At 39.5% G+C, this 20,650-nt stretch overlaps 1 protein-coding gene across 4 annotated transcripts in view; it reads right to left on the bottom strand.

Moving 5' to 3' along the window:
- Positions 1-331: 331 nt before the first annotated feature.
- RREB1 (ras responsive element binding protein 1) overlaps positions 332-20,650 on the bottom strand; it is a 154,637-nt gene continuing 134,318 nt past the window's right edge. For 3 of the 4 annotated variants that reach the window (XM_030552348.1, XM_030552347.1, XM_030552350.1), the window contains exons 11-13: positions 14,137-14,301; positions 7,401-8,138; positions 332-3,864 (exon numbers count right to left, since the gene is read on the bottom strand). In XM_030552348.1, the coding sequence (XP_030408208.1) occupies positions 3,344-3,864; positions 7,401-8,138; positions 14,137-14,301 (1,424 nt within the window). In that variant the 3' untranslated portion in view covers positions 332-3,343. The remainder of the gene's footprint in view (positions 3,865-7,400; positions 8,139-14,136; positions 14,302-20,650) is intronic. The other variant, XM_030552351.1, reaches the window with a different exon arrangement.

Genomic DNA, 20,650 nt, shown 5'->3' with positions numbered 1-20,650 from the left:
GCTGCAGTTTAAAAGTGGAAAGAGAAGTTCAAACTAAAGGTGGCTTAAGGAAACTGGCATGAAAATTTTGCCCCAACTTTTTACTGAAATTTTAACCAAAATCTTCCCCCCAAAAAAACAACATTTACAAAAGCTGTGACCTGCCCCAACTGGTTGGAATACAGGACAAAATGGTCAAAATCTTTTGACCATCTCTAGTTCAAACACAGCCCAACAACAAGGGAGAACCATCCCTATACATAAACTCAGACTCTGGTTTGTGTATAATCCTTCACAGATAGGCTTAAAAGCAAGTTACAACAAACCCACAAGAAGGTTCCATTTTGCAACCTATAATTTTTAAATATAACATTTTATTGCTTAGATGGTTTGATACAGAACAGGTTTACTTTCAATTTGAATTTGGAAGTACTGTACAGCTGAATAAAGAGAGGAATAAAAGTACCAAAACAAATGTGTGATTCTCTGTTCATGTGGCATAAACCAGTCTTGTACACAACTTGTAGCAGCAGTTAAAGTTCCCTTTAGAAAAAATATGAATTCTACACATTTATTATTGTTTCCTGCATGGGCTGAAATCACTAAGATTAAATTTCCTTCTTGAATAGAGAGAGAGAGAGAGACACACACACAGAAGAGGAGAGAAGATTACGAATCATTCTGAAAATGGAATCAGGCTGTCACATAGCTCCGAAAAGCCCTTTGAGAATAGTCAGAAACATAAAGTTCTCTTTTTCTTTTTGCGCTTTCACAGTCAAGTGCTTAATGTAGTGATTGAATTATTTCATCGTTAAGTCCATTGCAACTCTGACAAAAGATTTCAGAAGATTCATTTTTTTTTGTAAAAGCCCTGAGAAAGGAAAAATAAAAGGATTCAAACAAACAAAAAAAAAGAGAGAGACACAAATTAGCTGAACATGCAAACTAAGCCTAAGATTCACCCATAGTTTAAACATGTTATAAACTTCACAGTTTAATATTGGGGAAAAAAACAACAACAAAAAAGTTCTCAGTCAAACTCAACTAATAAAAATGTCAATAAAATGTGGCAAGACCTTATAATCTACTCGGATATAGATAAAGGCTAAATAAAGCTTTAAATCAATAGTGATTATTGCTAGCAGATGTCCCGGCAGGCTGCTGGGAATTGATTACTCGCTACATTGTTCTGCAGCATATAGTTTAGTAATGGCTTCTCCTCCACAATATTGCGCAGTTTAGTGTGGAGAGCTGCAAAAAAAAACAAAAAAAACAAACAAACCAACCCCAAAATTAAAAACAAACCAAAAAAACCCAAAAATACCCAAAATAATATAATAATTATCATTATAATAGTAATAAAAAAGTTAAGGGATGTGTGAACTGGTTTAAACTAAGTAGAACACACCTGGAAAAGTTTTAAAGGAATCATTGGTTCTGAGTTTTATTAATTTGGAGTAACTTATTTCAAAACTGGTTCATACATCCCTAATAAAAAAATCACATATACCTCAACTATTTTTTTTTCTTATTTTATATGCGAGAATATCACTTGTGAACATTTTTCTTCCTTTGAATTCTGGGGAGTTGGATTTCAGTCTCCAGAAATATATATATCACACAGAGAGAGAGAGAGAGAGAGAGAGAGAGAGATTGATTTAAGGCCCTCTTCTTCCGAGTCTAATGAAAGTAGGACATGTGATTTTGCATGGGAAGGGACGGGAGGATCACAGTGTGGGTGAGGGAGCTGAAGTGGTGAAACGGCACAGTGAGACTCCGGCAATACTATGGCTCTGTCTGTCCCAGAGATCATGACTGAAGGACAACAACAACGGATGCTGAGCATACCTAAAAATGCACAGCTACAGTAGGATACATTTTGCTTAACCCAGTAAATGCTAGTGGTTGGGAGTATCTCCTGTTGTAGGCAACAGAAGGCCTGTGGAGAAATCCCAGCCCTCAGCATTAAAGTGGTTAAACTATCAATATGAAATTTAGAAACACACACTAGTCTTCAAGCATCAACCCCAAAACCTCAGGAAGAAAGATTTTTTTTTAAATTTATTTTATTTATTTTTAACATGTTTTATATTTGTAGTTTTATTACCAGTAGTATTTTCCTGCTTTAGAAAAAGACGGTAGCAAGATCACGGTAAGGCTCGCATTTCTTTCTCGCTTTCTTTCAACTGGAAGACTAAACTTTGCTCATTAGTAACAAATGTCATGTGATCGGAACCAAGCAATTTGCAGTGCCTTCTTCATGCACTCAAGGTGGGAACGGGAGTCCTTTCATGACCCTCCCCACACACACCCATGCTATCACTAGTGAGATGTTCCCCTGTACATTTGTGATGATTACTTGCTGGCCTCCATTTGATTCTCCAGTCAGAGGAAGGGTTCCATTTAAGTACAGTAGAAGAGCTGCAACATGAGAGGGGAGTTGGTGAAAGCTTAAACAGGGGATCCAAGCTGCACTGTAGATCTCCGCGGGCAAATATTGCCCATTCGTTTCTGCTGTCTGCAGAGACTAGCAAACTGATGAATTTATAAAATAATAATAAAATAATAATAATAATAATAATATATTGAAGCAAATCAAACATATATAACAGCGGGTGCATAATTTCCATAGGTTAAGTTGCTATGTAACTCTTCTCTGTGTACTCAGTCCACAATGGCCAGAAAGAATGTCTTTAAATGGTAACTAGATTACCATTTCTAATGCTGAAAAGTGGAAACAAGTTATGAGGTTGAAAGCTCTTTGTCTTTCCTGGTTTTGGCTTTAACCAACTTTGAACATCTTCAACCACCATTTCGTTAATACCTGGAATTGGATTAATGTTCCATCGTATGGCAAATGCAAGAATGTCTATACTGAGAAAAATCAGCATCTTGTACATATTTCCTCTGGCTATCTCATCTGAAATTCATGTAATTTTCTTCCAGTTATTGGCTGTGGTATCCAAGGGCTTCCCCGCCCCACTGCCCCCATTTCCAGCTCAGAGAACAAACACAGCGACTATAACAGATATACAAGAACAAGCTCACACACACACCAATACAAAAGGTAACATTAATGCTTAAATGAAAAAGGTCCTCTCCAAATAATTCAATAAAATATTACAAAAAAATCACTTTTTTTGAAAAAACCTATGATACCAAAAGATCTAATAAAGTAGTAAGGCACTCAAATCAGTATATACCGTAGTCTCTTGCATTATTATACTGAAAGGCATATGGCACTGAATCTAGTCTGCCATACTATCCCACAGCTGAAGGTCACTCTTACAAAATATATTCCAAAAACCTTGCTCCACTGGTTTTAGTTTGTATGCTGGGATGGGTCCAATTTCATAGTAAAAATTCACTCAGCTCCCAAAAGCTGAGGTGTACTATCTGCAGAGGCAAGAATGTGATTCATGGGAGATTTTTTGTTGTGCATCTCCAGCAAGTCCTGAATGAAACCTGACGGACTCTCGTGATCACAGTTACCCCGAGATTCCTGATCTTTTGTGATCTGTTTCTGTGCATTCTTGCTGGACTCTGCAAGGCAAGTACTGGCTGTTCGTCCGGGGGTTTTCTCCTCTCTGCAAAGGGAACCCTTCGCTGCATTGGCCAGACTCTCTTTTCGGTTTCTAGGGACAGATGAATGGTTACCAAGGCCTGCAACTGAGTCACACTCATTTTCTGAGATGGGATTAGTGCCACTGTGGATAGACTCATTTTCACTGTCTTCTTCACACCTAGACTGGGTCTCCTCTTTGTCACTCTCCTTCTCATGGTTCCTAGCGTTCTTGACCTTCTGGTGTATGCGCTGATGGCGAACCAGGCTGTGTTTCAGAGTGAAGGTCCGTTCACAGGTCTGACATTTGTATGGTCTCTCTCCTAGGACAGCATTAAGACCAAAATATAATTAAGATTATAAATACATTTCCCTCTCTCTTTTCAGGACAACATATAAGAATGCTCTAGACCAACGATTCTCACACTGTGGGTCGGGACCCCAAAGTGAGTCACATCTCCCTTTAATGGGGTTGCCAGGGCTAGTTCCAACAATGTTTAGTCCCAACATTTACTGTAGGATTTCCTTTCACGTGACTTGGATAACTACCTGCTACTTGCGTAGTGAGGCCGACAGTTAGGTTCCTAAATGAAAGAGGCCTGATTCAGAAAGGTACTGAGCTTCCGCAGTGGGAGCTGCATGTAAACAGCACCTCTGAAAATCAGGCTGCTTTTCTTTAGGTGTGTAATTTTAGACACCAACATTTGCAGGTGTTGGCTTTATTGAAGTCATATACTAAATAAATGCTTGACTTGCCACTTCTGTAACAACTGATATTTAACAACTCTGTACCTAAAACCTGTGTAACTATATGGTTTCAAAATCTGGCTGTAAAACTACAACTATACTGAACTGTATGTCTACCTGTGTACCCAATTGCCTATTTAATAGTGAATTTACCTGCAACTACCCTACTGAAACACAAGCCAATGGTTTTAGAGAATTCTTCAATCTTACCCAAGGTCAGCAGGATCTGGTAGAGAGAGAGTACAACCAGCTCATATGGTTATTCATTGTTAAACACTTAGCTATCACATAAACCTCGGGCGACTGTAAAGGCATCTGCTGAAACATGTATTTTTTAAAGGGACTATGTCGTAATTTGGGTAGATGGGTTAGTAATTTGACATGCTGTATTCAGCATCCATAATTCATGTCTGTTAACATTCCATGCTCTTAAGTGAGCAACTTTTTCTGCCAGAAGCTCAGAAAAGTCTTTTGAAACTCAAAGATGTTTGTGAAACTGAGCCAACGGCATTGAGGCAGCAGTTTCCTTTGCAGGATAAACAGACTGCTCGACTTTCTTTCCCCATCAAAAGGATGGAAATTACCACAAAACAGTAAAGAATAGCCCATGGCACACAGGGGCTGAGATTCACAGAAGGAACGAGGATGATGGGCCCAATTTGTCTGGGCAACCAGTATTTAAAAAACAAGCTAGGCAGCATGTGAGAAAACATTTCCTCCTCAGTCCCTTATAGAAGGGTGAACATTTTATACACAAATTATTAAACCAACTAGAATGGAAGCTGCTTACAAATGAGTTCTGATATAGCAAAACTATCTCTTGTTAAGTAAAATAAAAAGTCCCACAGTGATTCAACGTGCAAATGCAGACCAACCTGCAAAGCACCTAAGCTTATAGGAGGTTTCTGAGGCAGAGAGTAACTTTACTTTCAAAAGGTTTTGGTTAGAATCAGGAGAAAAAGTTGTTGGTTTTTTTCCTCTCCAACATTTTTTTTTTTCCACAAAAAACTGGCAGAGTGCTGTAAAGATTCTGCAACTCAGAATCAGGTCTTGTTTAGTGATGCACAAGCCCTTTGGTGCACTGCATATCCTGCATCCATGATCAACAGAAAGGAAAATAAATGATGCAAGTTTGGTATGAGTCCACTAATATGATAGCTTCTTGATCTTTTAAAAAATATGAGTGCATAGAGTGAGCTCATAAATTTTAAGAGCCCATAGCAATGGACTGAGCCAGACTTACTGCAGGGTGTATAAAATATACTAGAAAATAAACTGTAGGGACCACTCTGCATTGGAAGAGAAATGGACTAGAGATGAGTGAATGGCTCTTCCATGCATCTTATTTTTATTCTTCAGGCAGGCATTGTACAAATTTTCCCCCACTTAGCCCCCAGTTGGGCAAAAATGTGGACAGGATCACAAAAACCATTTTTCAGAAACAACTAGCAATGAAGCTAGTTAAATGTATTATGTTTGAAGGAAAAAAAATCACGCATTGGTCAGGGCTACTACAGATAAAGTTAAAAAGTTAAAGAAAGCAGAAGGGGGAGGGAGGAGAGAAAGACTCCAGTGACAAGTTCAACAAATGTTCAGGAACAATGAAAACATTAAAAGTATCTGACATATGGATTGTTGAGGAGCTCATCTTCAGAAAGAACAAAAGCAGCATTTGGCTCATCAGAGAATGCTATGTTAGACTTAAGAATCTTTCCCCAAAGGCTTTCTTGAACACAGATGTATCATACGTTGTAGTGATTTTGTAATGGACACAAATAAATACAAGAATGAGACCAAACTAGTTTTTCCTTGTGACACAACCCACATGTCTAGCAGTGAAAACTAAACTCACTGCAACACGCATCCTTCAGATTCATAGTCTGATTTTCAAAGATGATGATCTTTCATTGACTTCAAGAGATTTGTGGGTGCTCAGCACTTTGGAAAAGTCACACTAACGGAGATTTGGTTTTATTTTTTTAAAGATTTCAATCAGAAATAAGTTTTGCATCTGAGAAGTTAATTACTCAGGTAAGTAAAAAATTGGACCCACATACTTTAAAAAAGTGTCTTAGTGTCGTTACTTAAGTGAAGCCTCACCTTTGATTAAAATGTAAATATGACGTACCTAAGCTTAATCAGAAAATATGTAACAATGAAAAACTATGCCAAAAACCAGCACATGAAGGAAGTCTCTTTTCCTGATGTCACTTCAGCTTACTGCTAAGTGAAATTAAGCACACCTGAATTCTACACATTTGGAGTGGTGTGAATGGATTCACACCTCTTTGAGGTCATAGTTATTGCTCAGCCATTCTACATGTGGATGACTACGATTTTACTAATCAAAATGGAAGAGAGTCATCTAATCCTCCCTCGTAATGCAATGTTGAACAATATCCTATTGCATAAGCAGAACCCCATTTATTCCACGATGACTAGCAGCACAATGAAGTCACTGGATGGCATTGTACTAAATGTATTCCACCTGCTCTGCTCAGGTTCAGAGAAAGAGTGAAAGCTGATCATGGAGTTGACTCTCACTCAGATAAACATAGCAAAGAGTGTGATCAAACAGATGCACCGAGGCATGGAGATGCTGGGTCTCTAGAATCCCATGATAAACCAACTCCCCTCCTCCGATGTATTCCCTTTATAGTGTCATTATACTCCAATGTGCAACAAAATATAAGAGAAATGCAGAGCCACAGAGAACGGGGCAAGGAGCTGGATATAAAATCTGTGCAATAGTTTCCCTGATCTCTCCTCACCTCCAAATTCTGCACCATATAAGTAGAAAAATAATTTTGAAAAAATTTAAGCCAACTACCCTTATCACCCAGGTAGATAAATATATAATTGATTATGTATTTCCACTGAGCTTTCTGAAGATATAAAGGATTTTGAATGTTTACCCTTCTCTCCACATTCCTCTCCAATTCACTTTATGTTGCCACAGAAACTTAAACTCGCCTCATAACATAGTTTGACTGTGCAGCAGAAATTAGAAGTCCCTGCTCGTGCTGAGGTCCATCAGGCTGAAGAGCTCACAGGATGCTGACCACAAACAGGAATCTCCTCCCTGCAATACTGTCTCATGTTCTCCACTTACCTGTATGGGATCTCATGTGTCGTGTTAAGTCCTGTAGAGACCAAAACCGCTTGTTGCACACAGTACAGACTTTCTTCCTCTTGTCTGCCTTTGTGGTACTCTTAGCCCCATTAGTCTTTGGTTTTTTGTCGTCATCACTCTTCTCACAGGATTTTCTCTCTGTACTTTCTCCCTCAGAGACGCTTTCACTCTCTTCATTCTCCTTTCCTGTTGCCTCACAGTCCACAGAAGATTCTAGCACCTTTAAGTCCATTGGGAGCTCTTCCTGATCAAGAGTGGAGTCTTGCTTTGTGGGAGCTCCAGCTTCCTCCTGAACACTTTTGCTTTCATCTTCACTGCTCTTTCCGTCCTTTCTGTCCTCGCGAACATGGGCCTTTTTGTGCCGGCCAAGAGTGCCAGCAAATTTGAAGATTTTCCCACAAACGTCACAGGCGTGTTTCTTTTCACTCTGGGAGCAGTTACCTGCACTCTGGTCACTCTCTGCCAGTTTAAAGTCCATCAGCTTACTGGCAAAATTGAGGTCAAGGCTTTTGTTACTTAAAGAGTCTTCTTCCGGTCCCTCTTCATACTCATTTGCTTTTTCTTGTGCATCCTCTTCTCCTTGGGGCAAGTCAACCTTTTGCTCCTGCTTGGGACTGCATTTATCTTCCAGTAGCTCCGTTTCTTCCTCTGGCTGCTCTCTCTCGCAGGAGGTCAGATCCAGCACCCCACCTAGAGTCTCCAGATCTGACTGACTGTCTGTAGGCAAAGAGAGGGAAATTTTTGTCAGTCAGACATCCTTCACTGACGCAGAATTAACTATGTGTCCTGTCAAGGCATCACTGACTCACTAGCATCACTTCTAATTCATTCAATTTATTTACCACCCAGGCCAGTAAATGTACAGCTGAGAAGAGAACATAACAGACACCGAAAATGAGGCCATTAGGAAGTAGGCCATACTTTCTCCTCCAACATACAACTAGTGGGTTCTTGGGTCTCTGTTTCATTGAGCCACAGTATAATCACCCTCACTACAGCGAACAAATGGTAATGCTCAGATACCACAGAAGAGGAGGTAAGTGCAATACTATTATAAATGCATACCAAAGATCTGCAATTATTTTTTATTTATAAAACAGGAGAGTTTTTATGCATTCTCAAAGATTACTTAATCAGTCTGTTTAAGATGTGGTTTCTATATAATGGAGCCCCTCTGCAAAATAAAAACAAATGTAATTAATTAGTATAATTAAGTGTTAAAGATTGTTACATTCCAAAGTTGGGTAGATACAGATGTAGGTCATATTGACATATCTCTGATATATAGAAATCATGGAAGTTTGTGCCAGTACAGGATTCAGTTCTTTATAGCGAACACATTTATTAAAATGATACTACACTGAACTAAGACAAAAATGCAGCAATGGGTGACATAACTCACTGTTTTGTGACCCCTGCAACAACCAGACATAGGGTGAGTTATCAGCCTCTTACTGTAAGGCTCCCTGCTTTTATCACCTTGTATCACATTCTTAACATTGCTTAAAACACAGTTTAAGTTAAATTCCTTCATTTCTTTTAAGAAAAATGGAGGCAGAGACAGAGAGCTTCTGAATTCGAGAGAGAGGGTGAATTTATAAATGGAAAATAATCCAGACCAGATTTGGATGCCAAAGTTGAGACTGATGTATGGGACATAATTGCAGCTGTTGTGCCTCTTTTTAGTTAAGATTTCAAAAGCTGTGACTCACCTTGCTTTAGTCAACTGTTTGCAACATTAATACAGACCTAGATGTTAGTATTCATCAAGTGAACAGTATCATCTTTTATATTTATCATGGAGCTAATAATTTTGAAAAGACCTCTAACATGCTATATGCACTAGCAGCCAAAACACTGCACAACTAACAGTGGATTTAGTGTTTACTTGCAAGTCTAACAGCTTCTTAGTAACTATAAAGATTTTAAAATGCTGATAAAATTTACAATTATTTTCTGGCTGACACACACAGCATGTGGAGTTTGTCTCAGAACTGCCTAGATTTTTTATTATAAGCTTCTCTCATATAAAGAGAGCAACCAAAGATGACAGTAAGATAGTTATAATGCTCTTGATAGTTTGGAACAGGTTTTTGTAATACAGCATCTTCACAGTGATAAGAAATATTGTGGCTAAGCAAAACTTCTAGTAATTGTGCATACGCACTTAATACAGCGTAATTCTGACATATTTTGGTGGGGGGTGGGAAGACCACAGAATCACAGAAATGTAGGACTGGAAGGGACCTCGAAAGGTCAGTTCAATCCCCTGCCCTGAGACAGGACTAATCATTATTTACACCAGGGGTCGGCAACCTTTCAGAAGTGGTGTGCCAAGTCTTCATTTATTCACTCAAATTTAAGGTTTTGCATGCCAGTAATACATTTTAGCGTTTTCAGAAGGTCTCTTTCTAAAGTCTATAATATATAACTAAACTATGGTTGTATGTAAAATAAATAAGGTTTTTAAAATGTTTAAGAAGCTTCAATGCAGGAGATCTATTCCAAAGGGTGGGTGGATTACAGATGCGCCTGTGGATGAACTGATGTCTTTGATGTCAGGAAATGGAGTGCAGAGAAGGGCTTAGAGTTTATCAGGAGTTGTGAAGGGCAGGGAAGACCCTGTGAGCTGGAAATAGCTCGTCTAGCTGTGAGATCTTTCCATTCCAAAAGCTAGACATCATATTAAGGTGTCCTGTTCCAGATTCAGATACAAACTAAGCTAGGAATACATGAAAATCTGCATGTGCATGTATTGGGAGCGATGCTTTTTGCTGCATCTGGATCAGTACACATTTTTAAGAACAATTTCACAGGTCTTTTACAAAGGGGCTCAGGAAGAGGCATTATTACTTTATGAAAACTGGGGGTTATAAGGGAAAAACTGTTTTGTAACCTTAATATTAGCAGTTACTATCAGAAAATGGTCTAATAGTCTCCAAGGAAGTTGTAGAAACCCCATCACATAAAGACACTTAAAAACTGGGGTGGGCAAAGCACTAGAAATAATGCTGAAAGAACAACTGGCACTGCCAGAAGGATAATATTAGAGTATCCATTTATATTCACCACCATCACAGTGCTTAACTTCTAGGCTATCCCAAGGAACACCACCCTTCATCTGTGTAAGATGGCACATTTTCTGTCACTATTTGAACAGCTTCCACTAGGTGGAACCACTTAGTAAGTTGTTTTTTTTTCCCCCATTTTTTAAAAACCACACAAGGTACAGCTTTTCCTAGCTCCACCACCAAAGTAGGGAACACCTGCCCAATCACAAGAGGCTTATGATATCAAAGCTCTTAAGGGTTTTTTTCCCCCTTCTTCATACTCACTCAAAATATATATTATTGATACCTCTATTAAATCTAGCCACCTTTAATGAGAATAATACACCTTAAAAACAGCCAGTTTACATTTGAGGATTTCAGACATACTCCTAAAACCCTTCCAACTAAAGGGAAAATTAAAAGCATAAAAGGACAAGTGCAATTTATTTAAAATAAATAAATCCTATCAACTTGTAACAAATGTGGGAAAAATGACCAATTTACAAAAAAAAAAGTTATTAAATACAGAAACTGGTAAAAAACCAGGTGCCATGATATCGCTTATCTTCTGATACAGGTTCTGATCCTAAAATACTTTCAAATGAATAATTACTCATATGAACAGTCCTATTGACTGATATGAGTGAAATTGTTCAAGACTGAGTCCATTAATTATGTCCAAGAAGTAGAAATCAGTAGCTGAATACACCAGAAAGCCCAGAGAATGTTCCAGCTGTTTTAAGATGAATTCCATTATTTAATCAGGAAAATGTTTTTATGCTCCACTGGCTTAATGCAAACAATCATTATATATCTTCTATACAAGATTCTCTACTAAGCAATAGCTCTTGCTTTAAAACAACTTAATGGCTCTTGCCTTTGTCACATACTCTAGTGCTAAGCAGCTCTTCCTTTTGTCAAGAACTATGTATGATCCGGAACCTGAAATTGCTATGCATGCGCCGGCCACAGAGACTGCAATTTCAAGCCCTCTGTCCTGCTAGAAAGTAACAATGATCTATTTGACATGTACTGGGGGCTGCAACATCATCAGTTGTTGCATCATCATCATTTTCTGGTGTAGACGGGGCCTGAGAGATGTAAGGACGGACCACAGAGATGGAGATAAGCAAGGATGGATTCGGCTAAACATACTTCATATACTTACTTTGTAAATATTTTCCCAGTTACCTCTGAAAGTAGTTTTCAACTGTCTCATACTGGGGACCACTTCCTGAACATATTTGTCTGTCTTTCTGTATTACAGAATAGAGAGGCCCTCTCTTACCTAACTCCCATTCCCAATTCCACACCTTCTCTGCATCAATAAGAACAGAGTCTTTAGTCACAAGAAACAGTAAAATAAAGTTGCTTTCATATGTTAGATATGGATATTTTATTATGTCCCCTCACGTTGGGTCTCCGGGTATTTCCTCTCCCTGAGGGCTTCACATTTACTTATACCAAGTCACTCTTCATTGCCTGAAATCTGACTTTTTCTCTTCTCTTCTGTACTGTTACAATCCTCTTTGTTTATACTCTATGGCTTCCCTTCATTTCAGAATGCTGTGTACAGGCTACTCTCTCGCCTAGGAAGTGGGAACATAGACATCCTCTCTCACTGTCACAGATTCTCTATCCATCTCTGAATCCTATTCATAAATGCCATCCTGGTTTTTGAGAACTCCTATAGACTTGTTTCATATTACACGACCTCTCAAATTGCATTTCCTGTCTTTACATCTCACCTTAAAGCTTTCCTCTTTGCTTTACCTTGTGGTTATGTCTAACCCTCATTCAAAACATCTCTTCCTTCCTTCTTCCAGTGACACTGGTGCTGGTAATCACTAGCTAATGACAGCCATCTTCCTCACAACCTTTAAAATCTCAGCCCTTGCAAACTTCTTCCATGTTAGCTGGACTACACTATTTACCCACCTTCTATAAGAGCCAGAAGAAGAATTAAAACATCTCTGTCTCTACGGTAGTATCATTGAAACAGAAAGTATTTTAAAAATACAATTTGCGTTAATCACTTGGACAACAAAAGGAGACTGCAAGTCCAGGGCTGTACAATGATTTGGGAATATGACTGAAAGACTATTTGGTCCTGTTTTCGCTGCAAGACTATGCTGTGTGGGAGGAACAACTGTATTGTAACTGCATTCCCCAACACTACTCCTGGGGGAATTCTGCATCACTGTACATGTGCAGAATTCATGTGTCCTGCAGAATTTTATTTTTTTCCGCAGAAAATACATTCTGCCCCAGAAGTGCTGCAGTTCCACCTTTTGCCCACCAGAGGCCACTTTAGCGCCAGAACAACCAACAGTATGAATACAACAAGAAGTCTGGTGGCACCTTAAAGACTAACAGATTTATTTGGGCATAAGCTTTCATGGGTAAAAAACTCATTTCTTCAGATGCATGAATGTAGCAAGCTGTTCTGGTACCACAGCAGCCTCTGGTGGGCAAAAGGCAGAACTGAAGCACTTCTGGGGCAGAATGTATTTTCTGTGGGAGGGTGGGGCGGAAATTCAGTGGCACAGAACTCCCCTAGGAGCCAGGTTAGGACAGAGTAGGGCACCGGGGCTGCTGGGAGGTCACACACAGGGGTTCAGAATGGCTAGTGCAGGAGAACAGACTGGGGCATGGGCTTAAGAGCTAGTGTGGTGACAGCACTGAGCAAGGGACTGAATGGGAGTGGGGGTGCATGGACAGAAGGCCTTGGGTCCTGTCTACACAATTTTATTCTGTCAGGGGATCATATAACAACATGAAGTCTGCTTGATCAAGTTATAACATGGTTTAGTTCTGTCTGTGTAGTCAGGAACAAACCATATCATACCTATGACACCAAACTGTGCTATATAGCCCTGTAAAGTTAAAGGCTGCTAACACAGTTATAACACAGTGCAGTCCCATTTTGACAAGCAAGGCCAAATCAAGTTGTAACATGTCTCCCAACATGGTAAAGTTTATTGCGAGGCTAGCACTTAGCTGGATCTGTATAACACTGTTTCAAAAGGGATTGCAAGGGATTCATATTCTGGTCCCTCTTCCCTTCATTACAGTACACCACCATCTATCAAACAATTGGTGGATACTGGAAATCTTCATATAAATGGGAATTCAGAAAAATGGAAGGAAGGTATGGTGCACCCTGATGCAACTGACTGTTGGTTAAATCAGGGTTCAGTATAATGGGTTGATTTGTAACTTTCATTAACAGGCTAATCAAAGCCACGTCCCTTCTGCTGCTTTTAAATTCATTGCTACAAGATAACTTCTATGAAACCTACTCAAAAGATTCCTGACACGCAAGCTCTCTTTGATGTATGTATGTATTTCACAACGAAGGCTCACCCGTGCAAACTACAACCAGTAGCATATTAAGCAATTTTCAGGCAACAGACTCACACAGCCATCTGCTTGGCTTCCCTCTAATTCGGTCTCTCCTATGTAGTCAACACAGAAAAACTACTGAATAGTTGCAACTACCCTGGCTCCTATCAGCTTGCCCTTTCTGAACAAACACCACTCCGCCCTCTGAAAGCTAACTAAAGCCTTGTGTCATGCAGCAATGTATTTGCTTTGTTTGTCTACAGTCTCCAAGCAAATTAACACAACTTGTCTTGTTATTCTGAACAACCTGAAAGAACTACCTGTGCTATCATGAGATCCAGCATCACTTTCTTTAGACTGGGGGATAAGCCCGTTTCTTCTCAGAGAGCAGTTGGCAACTCCATGTTTGCGCAAGAGGTGGCGTTCACAGTTAGATTTGGTAGAAAAGAAGACATCACATTTTTGACAGGGGAAGGGCTTCTGACCTGAAGCGGGAAAAAAAAAAAATTTATCTATCTTTCTAATGTGTAATAAGAGCCTCTCTGGTTTCCTGTTGGTTTGAGACCATGTGTGATTAATGTGACGATTATTTCTCCCCTAAAATTAGAATTCCATCCTATCCTGCCTGGCTGGATAAAGTTCACTCTCACCTCCATTGTGTCACAGGAAAACTACTACAACATACTAGTTTGTAAGATCCTCAATAGAAGGATCTTTTCTCTCTGTGTGTTGAATCAGGCCTGCTGTGTTACAGGCCTGATGCAACTTCCCTCTGAAATCACTGGGGAGGTTTTTCCATTGACTTCAACAGAAGCTAAATCAGGTCCTGTGTGACAGCAATGATGATCTCTGCATGTTTGGAATAAGAATAACCAAAGGAGTAAACATTAAAAGCTAGAACAGCAAAATAGGACTGGGTATAGAAAACTTTTAAAAAGCCAAAGCAAAAACAAATGCCATGCAATGGAATCAGAAAAACAGGCCTAAAAGATACCTCTCTGAAGAAGGAAGAGGTGGAGACGAGGGGTGTGTATAAAAGAAAATCAGCTACTGTAAGAAACCAAAAGGTAGCCTCATCTCCTTCATACAACGCAGACAACATGGTCACTTCCCTCACTTTAATCTTCCATGAGTTGGGTTCTGTGCTAATTTAGTACCTGAATCTGTATTAGGGAATCATGTGTTACTTAAACAGCCCTGTATCTCACAACTGAACTGTGGAAAGTCACATGGCTCCCTCAGATGAGTTCTGCTTCTTTCCCTTTCTTGATTTTCTCCGTGTAAATTCAGTGTTCTGCAAGTGACATGGTACCACTGTCTATAGGCTGATAAGCTGCTCACTTCTTAGTTGGCCAGCTAATTATGTTGGCTGCAAAATTAAGACTTGAAATATTTATACCATCTTTGTCTCCACTTGTACTTGGCTTCTTTCCATAATCCAAATATAAAACAGAACTTCAAGGGGAAGGCCCTTTCGCAGTTTGCTACATGTTAGCTCTATGCTTTTCCATGTTTCTCTGTGTGTATGCAGTAGAAGGGTTAGTTTGGAATTATTTATTTATAACTCAGAACCAGCTTCTCAGATCAGAATCTCCTGGCCATTTCTAACATGGAAAGCTTTCATACAGCCAGCCATCTTTGTATAAAACAGTCTAACATATTTACAGCAGTTACAACCTAAATCTTTTGTTCTTCTGACTTTCGCACAAACACACACATTAGACGGAGGTCTCAAGTCCTATCTACAAATCCTGCCTGTTGTGCAAAATGTACTCCCCTCCCCCATCCCCTCACGCCCCCTTGTATTTTACCAACATCAACTTAAACTAATAGATTAAAGAAAGACAGTTAGGCCTCAGAAGGGCCACATACTTTGGACTCCTCAAAATAAGAACTTAAAAGCTGGACCATTCTCTCTCTGCCTCTTTTTTTTTAAATTGAAACAAGTTTTGCATAAGAAAATGCAGGAAACCCTGGGTAATCCCTTTAATAGTAATGAAGATTTTTTTCCCCAATGAACTCAAAAGTGCTATTTCAAATAGACTCAGGATGTGGCACACTTCTCAGAAGTTTGTCCAAACCCACACATTTTTTTTAAGTCAGGTAGCAAATTACATGAAGAGACAAATGTTTTGTCCTGAAGGCTTCTTCCCCTGGCTTTAAATAACAAATTGTTCTCGTGATAGGACACCCCATGCAAGTAGGTACATTAACCTTTTTTTAGTTAAGCTGATTAGAACTGAGCTTTTAAGTTTTAATTATTTACTTTTTCCATAAAGACATCATTGCTTGGCCTGAAGCTTACACATTAGATGCAAGACAACTCACTGTCGAACTCAGAAAGCAATGCAAAAGGACTACTGTCTGGGTCAGGCAATTTTTTAGGAAATCTCCAATAGGATCTATTTAATACACAAAAAAAGGATTACGAAACAATTACAGCATAACATAAGATAATTTCTTAACTTTTCTTAAACAGAATCAACTCATGGTATTTTCAAAATTTATTTACTTTTTCCACTGTCACCATAAGGGGGGAAAACATAATTACTATGACAAAGTGCAACAGTGAAGATGCCAATTCAAAATTAAGTTATTAAAACAAAGAATTTAAAAAATCTAGTTAGTTTTCTTTATTTGTGCCTTTATGTATTTCTCAGTGTGGACAATAAAAACAGACTTGTCAGTCTCATTTTATTTATAGTTGATTTCATTTCAAAGTCTAGTGGTTACTTGGCAGGGTTTGCAAGTCAAAGTTTATTTCTTTAAAAAAAATGCTTCTACCAGTAAGTCTTAGCAACATCTCAGTATTAAAACGTTAATGTCAAACGCTCATTTTTAAAAACCTACCCCTTGGGCCAACTTTGACCTGATAGCACCCTTTAAAGAATCACTCAGGAAAGTTTTTAATGAGCACACCACTGATTTAAAATGTATATGGTTAACCTGGTACAGACTCAGGGGTCCAAATATACCAGATTTTTTTTTAAACCATGCACTGCCTCACATACAAGGAACAAAGTGAAATTAATCATCTCTGAGGCACCCTCTTGTTTGTTTCACTTTACTATTGGAACACAGAGGAGGAAGACGGGGAGAAAAGCAGAGGGAAGAGGGTGAGAAAAATAAAGTGAAGGGAGAGGACGACTCGAGAAAAATCAAATACAGCCAAGCAAAGAAGAATGAAGAAAGAAAGATAGTAAAAAGACATGGGTTCAGGTATACTCACACACAGTGGTACAAGTGTACAGGTACCACTTCTGTGCTCTTCCACATCAGAGTATATCTGACCCACTGATGACCAACTGCATGCTGTGCATCGCAATACAAACCAATAGTATTTCATTTACAGGTCAAATACTTCCAGAGAAAAGTTCTTGGAGTCACAGAGGAGTATTGAGGTGGAGATGAGGAAGTGGAAGGAAGCTATATGGGATTTGGTAGTGTGAGGGATGAAACAAAAAATGTGGGAGAAGATGGCAGTGCCCTGGGTGTTTGTCGATTAGTAGCCAAGAGCAAGCCAAAAGGGTGGCTACAGCAACTATTACTAGGCCTCATCACCAGCACAAATTGCAAAAATAGCAATTCAAAGAGAGAGAGAGAGAGAGAGAGAGAGAGAGAGAGAGAGAGAGAGAGAGAGAGAGAGAGAGAGAGAAATGGATGCAAAGAAAAACCCAGTTTAAGTATAAACTCCACTTTTCTTTCCATTATATGTTTATAAATGTCTTTAATATTTTATCAGAAGAGGAGAAAGAGGAGGCGGATTTTTCCTCCAGGGCAGATTGGCAGGGGCCCTGGAGGTTTTTCGCCTTCCCCTGCAGCATGGGGCACGGGTCGCTTGCTGGTGGATTCTCTGCAGCTTGAGGTCTTCAAACCAATTTTGAGGATTTCAATAACTCAGTCCTGGGTTAGGGGTTGTTATAAGAGTGGATGAGTGGGGTTCTGTGGCCTGCCTTGTGCAGGAGGTCAGACTAGATGATCATATTGGTCACTTCTGACCTATGAGTCTATGACAGATGGGGAACTTAATGACAGGTCAAAGCACCAGCAATGAAGATGAGGTAGGTGATAGTGCTCCGGCAGTATGAAAGAGGAAGGGGCCAGCATACATAGGGGTGTCAAGAAGTTGTTTTTTTTAAATGGAGGTGGGAGGGAACCACATTTTAAAAATGAAAAACATATTCTGACTCTCCTTGGAAGAAATACCCCCAGTATTAACAAGCACAAGAAACATATATTTTAACTTTTTCACATTTGTATAACACACTGGCTTAATGTTGGCACGTGAACCCCAATTTAATGCTTGAAATGGTGGAGCTTTTCCTCATTAGGATACTCATTTGCTAAGCTAACTGGATAATTTAAACACTTGAGCCTGGGAACAACACAGATAAATAACTGAGGAGAGGTTATTCACCACTTCCCCTACTAAATCAATCTCTATTATTTGTTTCACAACAGCTTATTACAGAAATATAGGAAGATGTGAGGAAGAGGACGTGGTGAGTGGCAAAAGCCAGGACTGTAGGCCTGGCAAGTGAGAATACAGTGCCAAGATATCCCCCTAACTCTTTCAGATCTGTTGAGGCCAAAACCTTTAAGTGTCTCCTCCATCACTGTCCCCAGTCAAGGAATGCACAGCAAACTGAATAAAATATTCATAGTTTTCATGACAGGAAGGCTAAATAGATTTGCTCTCAAGTTTAACCAGAGCTACCCAACACATTACGGAGTTCTAATCTACGAGAGGGGCTTCAAGAAACTATCTTTTCCCAAACCTTCTACTAACCTGAAGCTGTCCCCCTCAAAAATTCCCATTGCACAGCTTTTTCCACCACACTTATCTCTCTGGCACCCATCAATATTGTATCTACTACACCTGGCTCCCAACAATTTCTTCCATGTGGTCACACCTATGACCGAGAGATCCCATTAATGTTTCAAAATATTTACAGCTTGTTTTTTTATTCATGACTGCCTTCCTGACCAGTACTTTATAGGCCTTCATATCTGACTCCTCCTTGGTCATTCCGTGTAATGTCTGAGGCCTTGTCCACACTAGAGTTTTCAGCTGTCAATTTTGTAGCACTGGTACAAAACTCTGAGTATAGGGTTAGCATGCTAGTGTTACCCAAGCTAAACTGCACTAGTGCAAGTTATAGTTTATATCAGCAAACCACATCAACACTAGGGGTGTGTACCAGCATAGCTACACCAGTGTCACTACAGTGAGGGCTAAAATACTCAGTGTAGACAAGGTCAGAGTGTACCAGGATGAATCTGAATTGATTGCAACAATCACTGTAAGTGATGCCATCACCAAAGTGGCTGCTCAGCAAGGAGGATACTGGGCTAGATGGACCATTGGTTTGACCTAGTTTGGCCATTCTTATGTTCTCTGCCTATGCTGGGGATCTGCACCACTTAACACTCTCAGTGGCCAGCCACCAACTTAGCTGTACTGGTGCAAGTCGCTAGGGCAGACAAGCAAAGCTGCTATATGAACTGATGGAGCTCATCCTCAGCTTGGAGTTAAGGTAAGTTCCACCAGCGCACATCATGGCTTATTGCGGTTTCCTCTGTCTACATTAGGTGTCTCACCAGGGCAGATACTTTGGTGGCTAGTCATTATCAGCTGTAAGCAGAGCAAACCCCAAGTGAAGACACACAGTGTTCTGCCTCACACACCAGATGCTGCTTTTCTGCTAAGGATGCATTTCCTCTTTGGAGGGTGGTGATTTAGAAGATGATTAAGAGAGACCTCAAATGCCCCTTATAACTGAAAACAAGCTGTGTATTTAGCGAGACAAAGCAATTTGTTCTGTGCAAGGCAGAAAATAATAGCTTTACTGTTGTACAGGTGTTCTGCAAGTTATATGCTCATGTCACCCAGCATGGACTGTAACACGGATTGCTCTATGGGTCAGAGTCCCTTTAAATTGCTTAACTTTTTCCAGCTCTTCAGTTTTCTCTCTTCATTAGAGACACAGTCAGTTATTATATTTTGCATTCTTTTCAAAATGGAGGTTAAACTTCCCTACAGTCTGTACAAGCAGTAAACTCCTTTGTGAATCAACACTACTTGGTTAATATACAGAATTCCCACAGGAGAGAGCATTGCTTACAAATGCCCATTACTCTTATTCTTCTTGATGTCAGGATTTGATACTCCTCAATACAAAAGCAAATGCTAAGAGCGTAAACTGCTACTTCTCCTCTTTAAATAAAATGAAAGAGAGACTAGGGGTCCAAGACTGCAGCTTTGCTTCTCTCTGTACACAGGATGAGAGTCTACCCGTGGCTCTGCTGCAATGCTAGTTGAAAAGGGAGAGTAAAAAGCAATGCAGCATTCACTACAGCATTATTTATTTGTTTTAAAGTGAAAAACAAACAGATCAGTCTCCTCATAATGCCCTTGCAATATAAAAGTTTAATGTTATTTACGCAGCAATACGATATCAAGAAAAAGTTCTAAGGAATATACAGTAAGTCTTCTTGCTTCAGGGCATAAGCCAGCCTCCTAAATGTCTGGGGTTAGGAAGAAACATCCCCTATGGTGCAGGTTATTATGCAGCTGTTCATTATGATGTTTTTTGTACCTTTGTCTGAAGTACACGGTACTGACCACCATGAGCAACCAATACTAAACTAGAGGGACCACTTCTTTGATCCAAGATTGCAGTTCATATGATCTTGTTCTGCTATGGAGTTTTCATTTATTTGCTCTCAGTTTTAAATTTCCTTATATATTTACTAAAGCTGACAAGCTGCTAATGAAGAAAGGCAGCCAAACAAATAATCAACAAAGAACTATTCAATACATAAGCTCATCTT

This window comes from Gopherus evgoodei, chromosome 2 (genome assembly GCF_007399415.2).
Source record: "Gopherus evgoodei ecotype Sinaloan lineage chromosome 2, rGopEvg1_v1.p, whole genome shotgun sequence".
Classification (NCBI taxonomy): Eukaryota; Metazoa; Chordata; order Testudines; family Testudinidae; genus Gopherus; species Gopherus evgoodei.
The sequence above is the reverse complement of the archived record's forward strand: the minus strand, read 5'-3'. Positions and strand labels throughout refer to the sequence as shown.